The sequence below is a fragment of the Polyodon spathula genome, chromosome 11, assembly GCF_017654505.1.
Source record: "Polyodon spathula isolate WHYD16114869_AA chromosome 11, ASM1765450v1, whole genome shotgun sequence".
In the NCBI taxonomy this organism is placed as follows: domain Eukaryota; kingdom Metazoa; phylum Chordata; class Actinopteri; order Acipenseriformes; family Polyodontidae; genus Polyodon; species Polyodon spathula.
In genome coordinates, this window is record NC_054544.1 from 42,340,124 (window position 1) to 42,358,513 (window position 18,390).

At 38.4% G+C, this 18,390-nt stretch overlaps 1 protein-coding gene across 1 annotated transcript; it reads left to right on the forward strand.

The window, feature by feature from the left end:
- The first annotated feature begins 6,662 nt into the window (after positions 1-6,662).
- Positions 6,663-17,633, forward strand: dtymk (deoxythymidylate kinase (thymidylate kinase)). Its single transcript, XM_041264141.1, has 5 exons — positions 6,663-7,113; positions 7,996-8,104; positions 13,883-13,973; positions 14,559-14,756; positions 15,075-17,633. The coding sequence occupies exons 1-5, from the start codon at positions 6,984-6,986 to the stop codon at positions 15,183-15,185; spliced, it is 639 nt and encodes a 212-aa protein (XP_041120075.1). The 5' UTR covers positions 6,663-6,983; the 3' UTR covers positions 15,186-17,633.
- Positions 17,634-18,390: the final 757 nt, after the last annotated feature.

Here is an 18,390-nt window from a genome sequence, read left to right on the forward strand (position 1 = left end):
GCAGGTAGGGGAAGTTAACCCCATCCCTGCCAATTTAAAGGGCAGAGCTTTGCTCTGCCACAGGATCCTATTCAGAGAAAGAATATGAAGTAAATAAGGTTTGCATAGTGGATGATGTTGGAGAGAGAACTATTGGGCTTCAAAACCCAATTCTGCTAAGGTGCAAAAACCTGAGCAAACAACGGGAGACAGCGGATAGCATCGTTCCCTGTTCCCCATAAAGTAGCTCATTCCTGGTCAAAAGCTTATACTCCACTAAGCAGGAACCCCTCTCAGGCTATTTTAGTTTATGATGTTGTTTAGATACTATTTAAGTTGCAAGAAGAGTCAGATTTCTTTACATTTTTGTTTTACTTCCATGTGCTACAAATGATCTTGCAGGTAACATATTGTATATAACACCTTACTGCTGACAGCATGATGCAGGAACAAATCTGTTTAGGTAAGAGAATGACAAAGTATTCACACAACTTCAAACAAGGAGAAAGTCTGTGTTCCCTTCACCTGAAACTACATAACAAAATGCAAATCCACACAATCAGTATTAAATTAGAAAGGCACACAAAGGTTTACTGTTAAAGGATGATCAAACAGACACAAGGATTTATATATAAGGCATAATGGCATTGCTGTGGCATGTTACGAGTTAATAGTGGAACTACTGAGTCAAAAGCCAAAGAAGGTTGAGGGAATTATTTGAACAACGGAGTTCCTTTATTACTAAAATTATTTATTAATTTACCTTTATTAATTAATAATGATTGTAGTCCACTGAAGAGTTATTTTTTGAAAACAGGGCTCGAAGCAGTGGTTTTAGAACAGGTGTCATTAATTAGTGTCATCTCTCAGCAATGCTGTTCCGTTATTGAGCAATTACAGAATGGCTGATTATAGAAAACAATGAGAGAGCAGTATCCGGTTGTATAATTTAATATCAATTTGGACATAATTGTCAGGCACTGCAGCTTTTAAATGAGCTTTTCTATTGTTAAAATGTTATGAGTTTGTTAAACCCATGTAATGTGAGTAAATCTGATTTCCTGGTGACTTCAAATACAACATTCAGAGTAGGCTTGTTTATCCTTGCAGACTTACCTCAGTTGTCCTGGCAGATGGCGCCCCCTTTTGGCGAATATGCGTCTTTGCAGTCTTGGTCTGTTTCCTCCCAGTCAGGTACTGAAACTTGCTTGGGAAGTAAAACTCGCTGCCAACTTGAAAGCTCCTCTTGGAGTTCCCTTTAGGAGCAAAGCCTGGTTAGGTGACAGCTACTGAAACAAGTACACTGAAGGTTCAATAGCCTGTTATCTGGAAGTGAACTTCAACTAGAACGAAACTGTAACTTCAACTAGAACTAATAACAGGGTGACAGCTTTCTGCATGTAGATGAAGGTGGAGGTGGAGAAGGTGAAGGTGAAGGTGAAGTGAAGGTGGAGGAGGTGGAGATGGAGGTGGAGGAGGTGGAGATGGAAGTGGTAACACCCTGGATCTCTGCGGAGGAGAGTGTAACCCAGCAGTCTTCCACTCTTGGTCTGTTTCCAACCCTGTTCTAAGATCTCCATCCAGACCCTGAAGTTATTAATTATCTAATTTGACCTGGGGTGGAATGGCCCTCCAGCACTGTGACTGGACACCCCTGTAGTAAGTCATCAGAAGCACTGGTGGCTGTGTGGCAAGGTAAGGTGGACCTGTCATATTGTTACTATTGTTTCTTGTAGTTTAGCTGGGATGGGTCCAAAATCCCTCTCGTTGCATGTAAATTGGTTCCTGTCTCCCTCCATTTCAGCCATTTGAGAATGTGTCTGGAATTGAGGAAACTGTGGGGCCTGATTTGTGTTCGAATTGATTTAAATGAACCAAGTGGGGTTTAAAGGCAGGAGGCGGAGGGCTGTAAGAACAGATTCAATGAAAAGCATGTATTTCATTTTATAAATGATATCTGGTACTACTCTAGGTTTAAGGAATCTCTGTTTGCAAGCCATACTTTAGACTATATTTCACTTCCTGGAGGGTGAAATTATCCCCACCCCTTAACTAGCTTCTTTTCTGTCAATATCCTTCTATTGACTGATCTGCTTTTCAACCAGTAACATGCTTTGACCCAAAATTAAAATGTAAAATCGAAAAGGAAGTAAAGCAGTAATAGACTTCCTGGAAGGCAAAGAAAACAAAATGGAAACTTTCTAACCTAGTAGCACCTCATGTATGTTTCAAATATAAATACATGTCTGCTATAACAACTGTTTCTATGTAGACTGATGCCATCAGCTTAACACGTGGCATCTGCTGTGTTCATTATGCTGATGCTTCTAACACTTTTGTAGTTGCAGCATCATTTCAGCAGCATAATAACAAGAGAGCTACAACAGTCATCAAATATTTTCGGAACATGTATAATATGTTAACAAACTAATAGTATAAAGAGCTTTGTTTTTGCGTCCCTTTTCAGTGCAAAATCATGAGGCTTGCTGTTTTAATATGCCTTGCAGGAAAGGTGTAACTGTAACTGTGTGGTATGGATCCTGACCCCTGTCGTGAGGTAAAAAGTTCTATAAACACACATGCAGAGGAGTATGGCTCTTTTGCATTGTGGATGCATTGTGCGTGGTGGCCAGTTCAATGCCAGTCTCTGCCCTGTTAAAGGACCACCTGACACTTTCACAACCTTTCAGTTGCAAGTCATCACAGCACCAAAGAGGCGTTATGTCCCTGGAGAGAGACCAAAGAAGAGCCACCAGGACTTAAAGAACAGAAGTACAAAGAGGCTACAGAATGGGCTACCTAGTTATGTTTTAATATGTAAACAAAGATAGACCCAACTTGACAAAGTTCTCAGATCAATCAACCACCAGAAACCAGATGAGCTTAGATAGCCAAATAGCCTGCTCTCGTTTGTACATTTTCTCATGTTCTTAAAGATCATCTATTATTAATTATTAATTCAGTGCCCTCTAGTTCATGCAAACTTATGTTGTCTTTGTTAGAGTTCCGATTTATGAATCATGACTTTTAATATTCTAATATTTCAATAAGACCATAACAGCTGCAAAGAACTGTGATTATCAAAAGCTTCAATCAACACTACCCAAACAGCATGTCGTAGCATCAGTGCACTAGGAGCAGCGTAAAATGAATGTTCAGCATGTAACATAAGAACATAAGAAAATGTACCAAAAAGAAGAGGTATTCAGCCCATATAAGCTCATCCGGTTCCTTGTAGCTGATTGATTTCAGAACGTTGTCAAATAAGGTCTTAAAGGACCCCAGTGATTTTCCCTCCACAACATGACTAGGTAACCCATCCCATTCCCTCACCAATCTTTGTGCGAAGAAGTGTCTCCTTCCCTTTGTCCTAAGTCTATCTCTCACTTAATATACAACTGTGTCCATTGGTCCTGGTTTCTCTACTGCACTTACAATATTGGTTCTGGTTAACTATGTCAACTCCTTTTAAGAATGTAAAGACTTCAATAATGTCCCCTCCAATTCTTCTTTGTTCTAGGTTCAACAGATTGATTCTTTTAAATTATCTTTGTCGCTATATCCTTCAAGCCCTGGAATTAGTCTGGTTGCTCTTCTTTGGACGGACATGTAACCATTTTATTAGTTACAGAAATAGCATAAAGATGCTATTTTAACAATATATATATATATATTCCAAAGACACTGGTAAGACTAAAGAATGGTCCAGGTTATGGTTGAGCAGGATTTATATTTTTAAATTATCATGACCTGGATTGGTGGTACTCTTGGATTGGCCAATGGTCAGGGCTGGCTCCACCTCCTCCATGGGTCTCCTCTTAGCTGAAACACCAGGAGTGACACAGTATATTTATGCCAATGTTACAGCTATGAGAGGACTGAAGCCCAGTGGGGGAAATTGTTCAACTAGGATCAAGTTAAAATAAGTACTAATAAATTCAAGTAGATCATAAAATGTCTCATGATAGATGTTAGAACCATAAGAGAATTTTGAAGACAAGACACCAATGAAGGCACTAGCTGAAACATTTTTCTACTTCACTATTGTGGTAAAATTTACTAATTTACAAGTTATTGAAAGTATCATAATTTGGTGGGTCTAATTGTCCAACTGTCATGAAACTTGCCAAAGATATTCTGTATGTAGAAGCTGGTTGTCTATTTGCATATGTCTACAAAACCATGTATCCAACAAGCATGCAAGTGACATTATAACCCTGCCACTGGAGAGCATTTTTGATGATGTCATTTTTCTTGTTGTTTTATTATTACTCTTTTTTTCTTGATTCTTTCATTTAAATAGATCATTGTCAGTGCTTTGGGGTATTTTAATTAGATCATTTTCAGGACACTAGAAACTCTCCATGTATCCACAGGAGTTTTGTGATGGGACACCTGTCCACTAGGAACTGAGCTGAGATCCCTAGACACCATGCCTCCCAATCCCCTTTAGCAGCCCCTCTCCAGTCCAGTTAACCAAGCCCAGGCTCAATAACCAGGTCCCTCAGGCTGCACTACCTTTGGGGAAGCTGGCTTGGATACTCTGCAGTTTGAGGTATCACTCTTGTACTCCTTAAACAAGGTCCCTCAGAAGTCCTGGATGGTGAGAAATTCCTTTCCCAGCAGCCATGTGAACACCAAGTAGACAGCTTTGTGGATCCCCTCCCACTTCTTATAATCCAATCTCCTAGAGAACATGGCAGACAGACAGTAAATAGCTAGCAGCTTGTCTATCAGATTCTGAAAGCAGAATAATAAAACTAGTCTGAGTCACAGCAACTGTATCCCAACCTTACAAGTGGAACTAATTGAGGAATCAAGGGTCATCTTCAAGAAACAACTATAGAGTCAGACAGTCTATTTGTGATTCAAAGTGACTGATAGAGGAAGAGAGGTGCTATTTTTACAGAACCAAAACCTTCAATTAAAGATTGGTGAATAATGTGGCAATGTTACTGATATTTCATATTTAAAAAAATATCACAGGCTATTATAAAATGAATATTTCAACAAACCCATTGTTTGTATTGCACTGTTGATATTTCTGACAGATTGTGTTTAAAATAGTGGCCTCTGTTCCACTGTTTTTAATAAATGTTTTAATATTTGTGGACACAATGGCCTGTGTAAAGTAACATTCCTCTTGTAAGATTGTCAACAGCATTTTATAGAACCTCACAAGTTTGCTTCTCTTGGGATGCCTGCCTCATTGCTTTCCAATGAAAATATAGGCCTTTTTCTTTCTACAGATGACTTGTTTTTATACTGTGTAACACATAGATTTAAAGCTGCCTCTGTTGAGTGCGGCAGTACCTAGAAGAGCTGGTCTGTGATGACGTCATGGTCAGTGAGGCTGTAGAACAGTGGGAACGGGTTGTCTGTCACCATGGCGATCTCAGTGCATGACATTCTAAGCAGTGCACAGGTCAGGCTCCCCTGACCGCTCTGTGGTGCAAGAGAGAGAGAGAGAGAGAGAGAGAGAGAGAGAGAGAGAGAGAGAGAGAGAGAGAGAGAGATTCATTTGAATACTTGGAGTGTGTTACTGCACTTTTAAAAAAATTGCCCATTGTTTCTGTTCTCTTCCAGTGTAGGCTTGGCTGTGATGGTGATGGTAAAAAGCCTACCTGATGCTGGCTCAAACATAGATGCACTTTAAGTAAAGTTGACTTAGCATTGTGATGAGCAATATTTATTTTGGTTTGGATTGACAGGTATTTAAATTAACAAAAGAGTAAACTATGGCAAATGCATAGTATATGGGAATCTGGAAAACTACAAAATGACCATGTAAATTTATGTTGGTAAAACTTTCAGAATGGTCATTTTAGAAACGTTTGATTTATGGGGGTCCAGACTCAAATGTACCACTTTGAAATAAGTAAAGATACAGGAGACATGAAGCTACTATCTCTCAAAATGAGGGCCAAAATACTGTAACAATCTCGGTTCCTGCAGGCAGAGGACAGGGTAAAGGAATATCCCCTAGAAAGAGTCCTGAGGGCATCAGATGATTTGAGGGCATTTTCCATGTACCCCCACCTTTCACTTCCAGAGCTTGGCAACTCTATGAAATCAAGCCACCCTGTCCCTAACCCAAACCCAACCCTAACCTTAAAGAGCCCCTGCCCTAAAACCTATCCCTAACCATTAACAAACCCAGGACCTCCCGCACTAAAGCATAGCGCGGATACCAACCCCTGACCCCAACCCCGACCCCGACCTCGACCCTAACCCCAACAGTACCCCTACTCTTACATCTGTGCACGCTACAATACATGCAGTGTTTACAAAGGTACCACGAAATGTTCCTGTAAGGACAACTGTGGAAGTCAGCACCTCTGGTCACTTGTTTTTTAAAGTAACAAAAACGCTTATTCACTGCCAAACATGAACTACTTAAGATATGTAATGACTGCAGTATAGGACCTTAAGGTTAGGGTTCTGGTGTAGAGAGAGTATTAGTCATCGTTTTATTAACACTAATATGATAGCCAATCAGAGTGCAGTATGCTGACAGGAGAATTTCGTGTTACCTTTGTAAGGACATCACAATACATTCTTCAGACTGGTTTTACTGCTGTAACCGGTACTCAGGAATCAGCGAGTAAAATGCTTATGTACGTCAAACATCATGATGTCTACTTTGTTTACTTGTCGCTAACTTGTGTTTATGGTGTCGTTAACTTGTTATTTGCAAGTCATTTTTTAATTGTTTGTGTTTTGCACTTCTGAGGGTCACCGTAGTACACGATAACGTATTACGTAATAAATCACCGTACTTATGATGTCATTCTGTGTAAAGTTAAAGAGCTGAATAACTGCTGTGCAAAAAACAGGACCCACATACCGCCCCCAGTCCACCTGTGTTCCTGGTTGATTCTGTTGGTTTCCACGAAAACTAGGACCCTATATATATAGCGCGGGAGCTGCTGTCAACCCCGGATTGACAGACATTTGTACTTGTGTGCAGTTAGCTCCAGTGTTAACATTTATTTTCCCGCAGAATGGCGTGCCGGAGAGGAGCGTTGATAGTTCTGGAAGGCGTTGATCGTGCAGGGAAAACCACACAATGCAAGAAGCTTGTGCAGGCACTGCAACAGTGCGGACAGCGGGCTGAAATGCTCAGGTTCCCGGGTGGGTGTTAATTCTGGTGCTTCTTATGCTTGTCTTGTTTACTCTCTTTGTCTTGAAACGTATAGAAACGTAAATTGCTGTGCATGCGATCGAAAATAATCACTAGTCACGTCATTAATGCACAGATAAGCGAATTCTGCTATATTTGTAACCAGGTATACAGTTGAAGTTACACCAGTAGACTCTATATAGCGACAGCTACTGCACTGATAAGACACGTTGGCTGTTGTTGTTGTTTTTTTTTTTTTTTTTTTTTTAAATGCGCGCTTCAAAAACTGGCCGTGATTCGAAATCAAATTACTCGCCTTGCATACTGGACACATTACTGATTGTTAACTTTCAGAAAAACTAGTAATGTTGGAGTAAATATTTTTTTAAAATGCCCCCCCTCACTGCAATATGAAATATGTTAAACAAATAAATATATAACTGTATAGGCTATTACAGGCTAACTGCATTTTTGCTTGGTATATTTATTTGTACTGTGTGTGTGTGTTTTTTTTTTTTTTTTTTACCACTTCATAGTTACATCCATTAATCCTGTAAAGACATGTCAATTTAAAGGTGTATGTGCTATATTCTATATATATATATATATATATATATATATATATATATATATATATATATATATATATATATATATATATATATATATGTTATATATTATAAGCCCATATCGATCCTACCAAACACGTTTCCTACAGAATAATATATATAACAGAAACACATGGTTTTAAGCTGAGACATTGTTAACTACCATCCTGAAGTTCTGCATAGTAGGAAGGGCTGGTTTCACGTCCTGCCCTTCAGAGGCAGTGTTCCAGTCTGACAGACTGGCGCTGGATTTAGGATCATGACGGCAAATCCTTGTTTGTTCAGACAGGACCACAGAAATTGGGCAGCTGATTAACTCCTACTTGGAGAAAAAGAGCAACCTGGAAGACCACGCCATCCACCTTCTCTTTTCTGCAAACCGCTGGGAGCAAGTGTAAGAGCCCTCTCTGTCTTTGCTTCTTGAAGGGCAATCCCAATACTGTGCAGCATTTTTGTCTTGTTGTAAAATAAAGATATATACAGTGCTACACCTTTATTGTGCCGTAGTTGGGAGCCATAGGTACGAAATATGAGAATGAGTGCTAGAAGAATCTTCCATGTAATTTATTAGATGAAAGGAAGGAATTTGAGCTGTGGACAATTTTCAAATAACTATGTAGATTGGGTTTAAAAACAAAATCTAAAAAAAGTTCATTTATTTTTTTAAGCATTCCCCTGTTCAGCAGGCTTAAGTTTTGCATCCAAATATTGACACACAAATTTATTATTATTTTTTATATATACAGCTCTATACCTACCACTGCAAAATTATCAGTTTCTCTGGTTTTGCTATTTATAGGTATGTGTTTGGGTAAAATGAACATTTTTGTTTTATTCTATAAACTACTGACAACATTTCTCCCAAATTACAAATAAAAATATTGTCATTTAGAGCATTTATTTGCAGAAAATGACAACTGGTCAAAATAACAAAAAAGATGCAGTGTTGTCAGACCTCGAATAATGCAAAGAAAATATTACAAGTACAAAGTTGTCCTGGAAGAAAACTTGCTTCCTTCTGCTCTGACAATGTTCCCCAACTCTGAGGATTAGTTTTTCCAGCAGGACAATGCTCCATGCCACACAGCCAGGTCAATCAAGGTGTGGATGGAGGACCACCAGATCAAGACCCTGTCATGGCCAGCCCAATCTCCAGAACTGAACCCCATTGAAAACCTCTGGAATGTGATCAAGAGGAAGATGGATGGTCACAAGCCATCAAACAAAGCCGAGCTGCTTGAATTTTTGCACCAGGAGTGGCATAAAGTCACCCAGCATCAATGGGAAAGACTGGTGGAGAGCATGCCAAGACGCATGAAAGCTGTGCTTGAAAATCAGGGTAATTCCACCAAATATTGATTTCTGAACTCTTCCTAAGTTAAAACATTAGTATTGTGTTGTTTAAAAATGAATCTGAACTTATTTTCTTTGCATTATTCGAGGTCTGACAACACTGCATCTTTTTTGTTATTTTGACCAGTTGTCATTTTCTGCAAATAAATGCTCTAAATGACAATATTTTTATTTGGAATTTGGGAGAAATGTTGTCAGTAGTTTATAGAATAAAACAAAAATGTTAATTTTACCCAAACACATACCTATAAATAGTAAAACCAGAGAAACTGAGAATTTTGCAGTGGTCTCTTAATTTTTTCCAGAGCTGTGTGTGTGTGTGTGTGTGTGTGTGTGTGTGTGTGTGTGTGTGTTTGTGTGTGTGTATATATATATATATATATATATATATATATTATATTTATTATTTCTTTTTTAGGAATAAACCCCCTAAAATCGCATAACCGGCACTTAATGTAAAAATCTATTAAATCTGATGCTGCTGCAAAAAAAAGTTTTGTTCTGAAATACTTTTCTTTAGTCTCTGATGTTCAAAATTTTAATGTAAACTATGTTTTCCATAAATTGTCTTTCATATGAATGTCGGTTATGAATGCCTGGTGCTGGTTATGGCATCTTGGTGTTGGTTATAATTTATTTTGTGCAGGATGCGCCCTATATGCGCCCTGGACGTCACTGGTTCGAGGCTATTCCATTGCCAACCATGGATGGGAGTTTCCTAGGGGGTGGCGCACAATTGGCTTTTGCGCGATGGGCCCCCCCAAATCCAGTCGAGTTCCGCGTCACCGCAACACCTGTAGTCTAGCCGGGCGCCTGCGGGCTTTCCTGTAAGCTGCCCAGAGCTGTGTTGTCCTCCGATGCTGTAGCTTCGAAGTGGCTGCATAGTGAGACTGCAGTGTGAAAAGAAGTGGCTGGCTGACGGAGCACACTTCGGAGGGAAGCGTGTGTTCGTCTTCGCCGGGGATGGTAGTGGTGAGCCAAGCTTAAATAATAATTGGATATTCTAAATTGGGAGAATACATTAAAAAAAAAGAATTGACGACAACTAAATAAAAAAAAATAAAAATAAAAGTTTTTTTTGTTTTTTTTTGGTGATATATCTTGCAAATAAAATAACCAAGTTAAATTAAGTAAAGCATATTGTACCAGGTAATAGTAAATAGGTCATTCATATAATGAAGACTCTTTACATAGTAGTTATTTCGCTACTATTTCAGGTTTACGCCCTGCGAGCTCTTGTATAATCCATTTGCATACACAGACTTACTTAAACTTACCTTAAATAAACTGCTTTTCCAGCTTCATCATTACAATTTGCAGAAGAGTCTGCATCTCATAAAACTTGAAATTGATCAAACTACTTATGGAATGGGCATCTTATATGCTTCTCTATTTGATTATATATAGGGCATAACCAAAGTTGGAAAGGGAAGTCTAAGAAACTTCACAAACCAGCCTCCTGGCTATGCTTTAAGATTGTTTCAGAAAAGAACTGGGAAGAGGGAAAGACATACATTTTGACCATTATCATTCTGTGTGAGATAATAAGATACAGATTTTACACTTTCAATGAAAAACAGTATATCAGAAAAAAAAACAAAATGAGTCATTACTTCTGAAACAAACATTTATTTTTTTAAATTCTTGAAATAACAAAATGTTGCATGTAGGTAATTTAAACATGTTACAACAAGTAATGAAGTTTTGCTGACCTAAGTTAAATTGTCTGTTGCTTAATAGCTCAGAATTAGCTTAAAGAAAAGTTCATTTCTGTAAGCTGATTGACAGTAAGGATCACTCAAGAGATAGAAATCCTACAGAAAATGAAGTAATAGAAAATAACTGTACATCCTACATTTATAAATGTAATGCCATCAAAAAAGTAAAACTGAGCAAAGATGATGTGGTTATTTTTGTTTAAGAACCCACAGGAAACATGGGAGTGTTAACCTATTTAAAGTGGTCTTGGCCAATTATTTAGAATCTAGAATCGCCATGTGTGTCAATTTGATGTTTTAGGATTTAAAATTTAAATTACTCTGTGTTGGTGAATGCCGTGCAGTTGTCCATTTTTGACTTTTTCCTAAATATATGAAGTAAATAACCAGGCGGCGGTTCTAGTGTTAATGCCTTTTCATTTTATTTACATTGGTAGCAATTATTAGAATGCCGTGAATCGAGGATAACTCGCTTTCCTAGTAATTACTTTACTAACATTTCCTTTTATTTTTTCACAGTTTTTGGTCAAGTTTTGAATGGCGGGCAATGTTTTGGGCTAGTAGCACAAAATATGCTTTGATTAGACATCTTTCAGTGTGTAATTATCCTGATCTTCAACTGTTGGCCAGTAGAATCTGTCTTTGTCTAATTTGTTCATACATTTGACTGATGCAATCAACCATTTCAGTTGTTGCCATTTGTGTAATGGTTCCGTAATGCACATCTCCATCATAGCTCACAACACACCATTGGCCTACAAGATAATCAGCTCGCTCTTGAATGGGTGTGTTTATACCTGCTTCCTCTTCATTTTCCACATGACACTCAGCCTGTGTTCCAGTCCTGGGTAGTTGGTCCATCACTCCAGAAATGTAAAAGTTTTCACCTTAGGGAAGTCTTTCTTCAACCGTTTTAAGACTGGTGTCCTATGAGCTCAGATGGCCACTTCACAGTGATGAAGATCTTCAGACACTGTGCAAAAGCATTTCTTAAACAGCTTATCTTCTACATAGATTACCACTGTATGACATTACTCCTGTTTTTGAGCACCCTGAATCTGACTATTAGAGTTGCAGAATTCCAGATCATTTTCTGTGAGGTTTTCCTCATTTTGAACTGATTGTAGCGCATATTAGTTCTTCCAGCTTTCCTCGTACTGTACACTTGAATGTTGTAGTCACAGATTTGCTTTCTCCATTTTTAGTTTCTTTGATCTCCTCCTGTGTAGTCCATTCTTTACAGTTTATTTCTGTCATTGTGAGGTCTTCATTGCTAGGACTTGTTTCAGTTTTCTTGCCATAATGGTCTGTAGCGTGTGAACCGACCGTATGACATTCTGACACTGGAATTTTCATGTTTGAACTGCAGGAGCAACTCTCAATGGAGCAGAAAGGAGTTGCTTTCTGCTTTCTTTCTTTCTTTTCACAAGGTGATAGTATCTCTCTTACCAGACAACACCCGACTTGCGTCATCACAGGAAAGAAATTTAATGAGCAGCTTCTGTTTCAGGGGAGCAGATAACTTCTGTTTTTAGTTTTGAAGTGTTGGTGCTAGTAAGAGACCTGTGGTCTTTCAGAAAGTAATCCACTGTGTATATAGCACTTTTTTTTTTTTTTTTTTTTTTGCTTTTGTGCTTTTAAATTTGAGCATGTGGTGAAAGAGAAGTATCTTCCTCACATTTTTGCCCACTTTGCTGTTTTTCAGGAGTCTCTGCCAGGGGAATTCTTTTTTTTTTTTTTGTTGCATTTATCCTGTATAATCTTTTGTTGTATTTTGACATCTCCCTTTCCAGCTGTCTTATCTTTTCTTTTAGCAGTTCTGTTTCTTTTGCAGATTAAGCCCTTTCTTTTGTTAGATACTGATGGCCTTTCTACACTAGCGTAATCCTGTCTTGCGGGCTCTGGAGGTGCTGACTGAGGTGTGTTAGGTGTGTCGGGTGAGCGAATGTGGCTGATTTCTTTAGCTGCTCTTTTGTTTTTTGGCAGAAGCCATTTTCCAGTTCTTTCTGCTACGCTTCTGTTCTCTATCTGACACTTCACTCACTGGCACATACTTGCCTTTATTTCTTTATTTTGCTAAGTGTGCACTGTATTCCTCAGTGTCATCTTTTCTCTCTGTACCTTCTACACTTATCTGCATTATCTTTAGTTTTCATGGCCTGTAAAATGATAATAGATTATAAATCTACCTAATAGCAACATGCTGCCCCTTGAATTACACATAACCTCTACCATTCTGTAATTATCAGATTTTATTACTAATTTTAACTTGGTTCACTAACGTATGCTAATGAACATTAAAATTGGTTTTAGAAAAAAGATAAACAAAAACATTGAATAGCAAACAACTGAACTAAGGATTTAAATAGTTATTTACACAATAAAATCATAACCGACACCAAATTCTCATAACCAACATATTTTCTGTTTGCTGCGAAGTGTTGGCTATGAGGTCAATCGCAAGGTATCAGTTGTGAGAGTCTATTTTAACAAACATGGCAGCCATTTTTGTTCTTGTACAAGCTAAATTAGCAGTGAGAACAAAGTAATTTTTTTTTGTTAAATATGTCCATATTCGTTTTAATATTTTGATTTCAGTTTTTTCCTTTGGTGTTGGTTATGCACTACAATGGTGTGCCAAGTGGCACTATAAGTTTGACACAAATATTTAAATAAATAAATAAGATAAGATAAGATAAAGCCATTTTTTACCTGTGTCTGTGGTGTTCACTGACTTGAAGCCTTGCCCTCATTTGAAAAACTTTATTGACAAAAAGAGTACAATACAATGCCCATGATCTGGAAACGACACAGCATTACAGTTGTGGTAAAGTGTTTAGGCAAAACTACTGTATATTAAAAGTATTCATGTTATTTAATATATGTAGTGTGACACACAAAAAAAAAAAAGTACAAGGTTTTCTCTTTACTCTACCTTTAGGTAATGAAGAGTTTAACAGTAATTCTTCCTGGAATTATAACACTGATAATGCACTAGGCCTTGTCTTGAGTCATGAAAATGAAGAATTAGGTGGACAGCAGTTTGTAATAAAAGTACTGTAGCTGCCTTTAACCTGGACATCATGTGCTTCTCTCTCTAGACCTCTAATTAAAGAAAAACTGGAGCAGGGCGTGAATGTCATAGTGGACAGATATGCATTTTCAGGGGTGGCTTTCACAAGTGCCAAGCCGGTAAGTGTATCGGGGAGTGCTGGGTACACACGTGGCTGCCACTCTGTACAGATATTACATAACACTATGTAACACAATTTTTGTTCCTGGGTAGTAAGTGTTATTTACAGTAAATAAGTATACAGTATACTGTAAATACAGTATAATCGTAAATCTCGAAAAACTACTCGCTTCTAAATCTTTTGTAGTCATTTTTGTATTACTTTAGTATAAATACATGTTAATTTGGATTCATATGTTGTTTTTTTCTGACTTTATGTGAACGAAAAGACACACATTTGCCCGTTTTCCCATTGGAAATAGTGATATTTTGAAATATCACTGTCCTGGTCACAAAAGCAAAGTTTGTGGGGAATAATAGCCATTTTCTATACTTTTGAGGCATAAGCAATTAGGAAATAACACTTACTATCCAGGAACAAAAAAAAAAATAATAATTTGTTACACAATGTAATGTAATTGAGAACTACTGTGCTGCAGAAGAGTTCTGGGTGGTGTGATCGTGCGTGTGTTGTGAAGAGGTTCCAGTCTGGACTGGTGTAAGTTCCCAGAGAGTTCCATGTCATGTGATCTGTGTCTCTGAAGGGGTTCAGTCTGGATTGGTGTAAGTTCCCGGATGTAGGTCTCCCGAAGCCGGATCTGGTTCTCTTCCTGCAGCTTAGCCCAACAGATGCGGCGCGGCGCGGGCAGTTTGGCGCTGAACGCTATGAGAACACCGACTTCCAGAAGGCAGTGCAGGAGCACTTTCAGCAGCTCATGAGTGACCGCAGCGTCAACTGGAAGGTGAGAGGAGCCACATACAGATCTGGAGGGGCAATGACTAAAGGGCATAGATAAGACAGGCTCTTCAGCAGGAGTGGTTATAGAACCTTGCCAATGGGTTGGTTATCATGCGTAACGGCAATGCATCACACAACACTGTTTGGTATATTGCATTGTTTAAAAAAAAAAAAAAAAAACCCAATCCTCCTCTCTGCTAGGTAGAATTTTCCAGCTGGGTATACCAAGGGCAAATCATTCCCCCCTCTCTCATGACAGGGGTTTGTAATTGATCAAAACCAGTAAGTGTGGTAACAGCTGTATTGTGCTGTCTATCGGCAGGTGATTGACGCGTGCAAGAGTGTAGAAGATTTGCATGAGGAGATCAAGTCTCACAGCAAAGCCGCCATGGACACTGCCGCATGCCAGCCTATCGGAGAGCTGTGGAAATAAGGCTAAGCCAATCCCAGACCTGGAAATAATTTAGCTCTGCAGCATTTTAAAGTTTCAAAATCATTTGGATTAATTTCAGTAGCCTTCTGACTAAAAGGTCATTTTACAGCGCCCAAGGTCTTTCGTTGATCTTAAGAGCAGTGAGTCTCAATTCAGATGCTGCTGAGATCAAGAAAGTGCTTGGAATTCCATTTAAGAGAATGTCAAACTAGGTGGGAGGGAGGGCATGGTTGCTTAAGCAGGTTTGCAGGGAGCTTGCACAGACAACAAAGAAGTTCTTTCCCAGAGGACATTTTTAGGTTAGCTATACCAGTATCAATAAAAAAAGATAACTGGAATTTGTTGGATATTGTAAAAACTGTCAGACAGCAGTATTTGCCTGGAGCAGAGGGATATTGGTCTGTTTTAAATGACTTTAATGTAACCTTTGTCTGATTCACTGTTATGTGATGTTTCCAGGATCTTTACTGTGCAAACTTTGGCTCATATTCTGGGTAGAGGACAATGGGTGGCGGTGACCGAGTGGAGTATAAGAAATGGCCCTCGTCAGGGTGTGGTGGGGTGGTGGGAAGACTCCTAAAAAACAAATACAGTTAAGTATAAGATGTTTAGTATGTGTTCAGAAGCACATACAGTAATCAATGTGGTATCTGTTAGGTTGGTACATTCCATGTTGCTGTTTACATGCTTTGTTATGTTATCACTGGGTTTTTTTTTTTTACCTTCTCAACGCGGGTTTGTTTATTTTAACCCCATCACAGTCTCTTCTTCAGGTTCATTTGTGGCAGCCCAACCAATACTTTCCAGTTTTACTCTGAGGCCCCTTTTAAAATGTCCAACAGCCCTTATCCCCCCTATAGTTTGTGTTGTACTTTTTATTGGCTATGTAAAGATTACTTACTTTTGTTACAGCTAATCTCTTGAGCTTGCCCACTGAAATAATGTGAGAACTAGGTTTTATTAACTAGTGCAGTATTTTGAAAGTGGATCCTTTAGTTGTATGGGTTGAACAGTAATCTGCGTCTTAGTTATGGAAAATGTTATGGATTAAAATATATGATTGCTGAAGCTGATGAACTGGAAATGTGAAAATCTATAAACATTACTACTGTCTTTGGGCAAATGGAACACCTTAGAAATGTAATAATGTAGACTGTGTTTTGAGAAGACATCGATACTGCTATGAACATGAGAACAAAACTTACGAACGAGAAGAGGCCATCTGGCCCGTCCTAAGCTCGTCCAGTTCCTATAAGCTAATTGATCTCAAAACCTTGTCCAGTCTGTTCTTACAGAGGAGCCAGTGATTCTGCCTCAACAACATGACTGGGTAACCCATTCCATACCTTCACTATTCTGTGTGAAGACGTGTCTCCTTTCCTCTGTCTCAAGTCTATCTCCACTTATTGTCTTCTAAAATGGTTTTCTATCTCTGAGAAAAATGTTTGTTCTTCAGATGTGTATTAGTGAGTGAGCTGATTCACTAAGTGCAGTGGTAGCTCAAAACACATTTTCTAGGAAAGACAAACTACTGGGAACAAGTCATTTATTGTTCACTAATACTGTGTATTGGTATCCATGACCACAGCATTCTGTCTTTAATGAAGGCGTTGAAAAAGACTTTAGTCAAAATGTTTGACAGTGAATTTTGTGTTTATTTTGGTATTTCTAACATCTTCAAAAGGCAAAAGATTTTAAAAAGCAGTATGTACCCCAAGTGCAAACCATTTATTAATGACAGAATGACTGGGTGGGATATCTGTTCATCATTTTACCGCAACAATGGAATAATTATATCTACAGGGTTGCCAACATATTTATAAACACAGTAATGAATGCCACATCTCTTGTCGTTGGATATTCCAAGACAATTGATACAATGTGGGTTACTGGTAGACGGCTTGCTCATGTTGTGTTATTTAAAGTTTAATTGTAGCTAACAAAATAGTTCCTTATAGTTTGCTATGCATATCAATTAATTATAAAGGTCTCAGAAATGCATTTTTGAAAGCAATACATTTTTAGCAAATATGTATTTTGATTTTAAAACAGGATATCTGGTTCTACAGTAGGTTAAATAAATCTGTTTGCAACTAAGCTTTCAGTCTTGCAGTTCCTGGAGCGTGAAATGTTCCCACCCCATCACTGGCTTAATTCCTGTCGATAACCAATCCATTGCTTCCACTATTAAATCCACTAGCAACATGGTCTGACACAGATGTCACTGCTGGGTGAAAAAATCCAAGGAGGTTGAGCAGTAACTTAAGGCTTCCTGAAAGGCAAGCAAACTCTCTATAACCTGTTGTAATGCTGTTTTTAGTTTGCTAGAACACGTGTTTCTTTCATAACAGCTCGTTTAAGACCATGTAAGTAATGAAAATGCAAAATGGGTAAGATTTATGGAGCTATTTTGTTACTTTATGGGAAGACAATCCTTAAATGCAGTTCGGCTAACGCTACCACAACAAGAGCCGTTCCTCATGTATATTTTATATAGTACTTTATTTCTTAAATGAGCATTTTTTTTTTTTTTTCATTTACAAACACCAAGGGTAGAATGAATATGAATTAGTCTAATGTGTGTAGCAGTTTACCCTAAAGTGGGTCTAACCTTAAGAAACTTAAATATGCAACTGGAGCGGTTTGTTAGCAATCACACGTTCTTGATTGGAAACCACATTAAACCATTCCCCAGTACCAGAACAAAGTCCCATGCTTTAATTTCCAATTGGAATTAACATTTCTCAAATGTTTTCTCACTGGCACCTAAAACTGATTAACCACAATTTCTAAAATAATCTGAAATTGGGGGCAGCCGGTTGCAGCGAGACACCAAGCAACACGGTCTGTATTATGAAGCTATCAACCGTAACAACGTATGAGCAGCTGTGCAGAGATGTCTGAATCTGTAACACTTTATCTCTTAACATTCAAGCCACTGGGGCAAAATAGCCAGTATTTACAACCCTGGTCAGATTTCAAATACATATTTATGCGATTTAAAAAAAGCATTTGTGAAGAGGCTGTTTTAAGGCAAAATTCCACGAAAGGTGAAACAGCACATTTCTGGCACAAATCCCAACCCAGAGACTCTTGTGCTTTAAAATTGCTTTTCCTGGAATGTACTGTCTGTCATTGCAGTATCATTTCCCCAACATGGCATCTGCGTTTACAACAGGTGGTTTTATTGGGATGCAATGCTGTT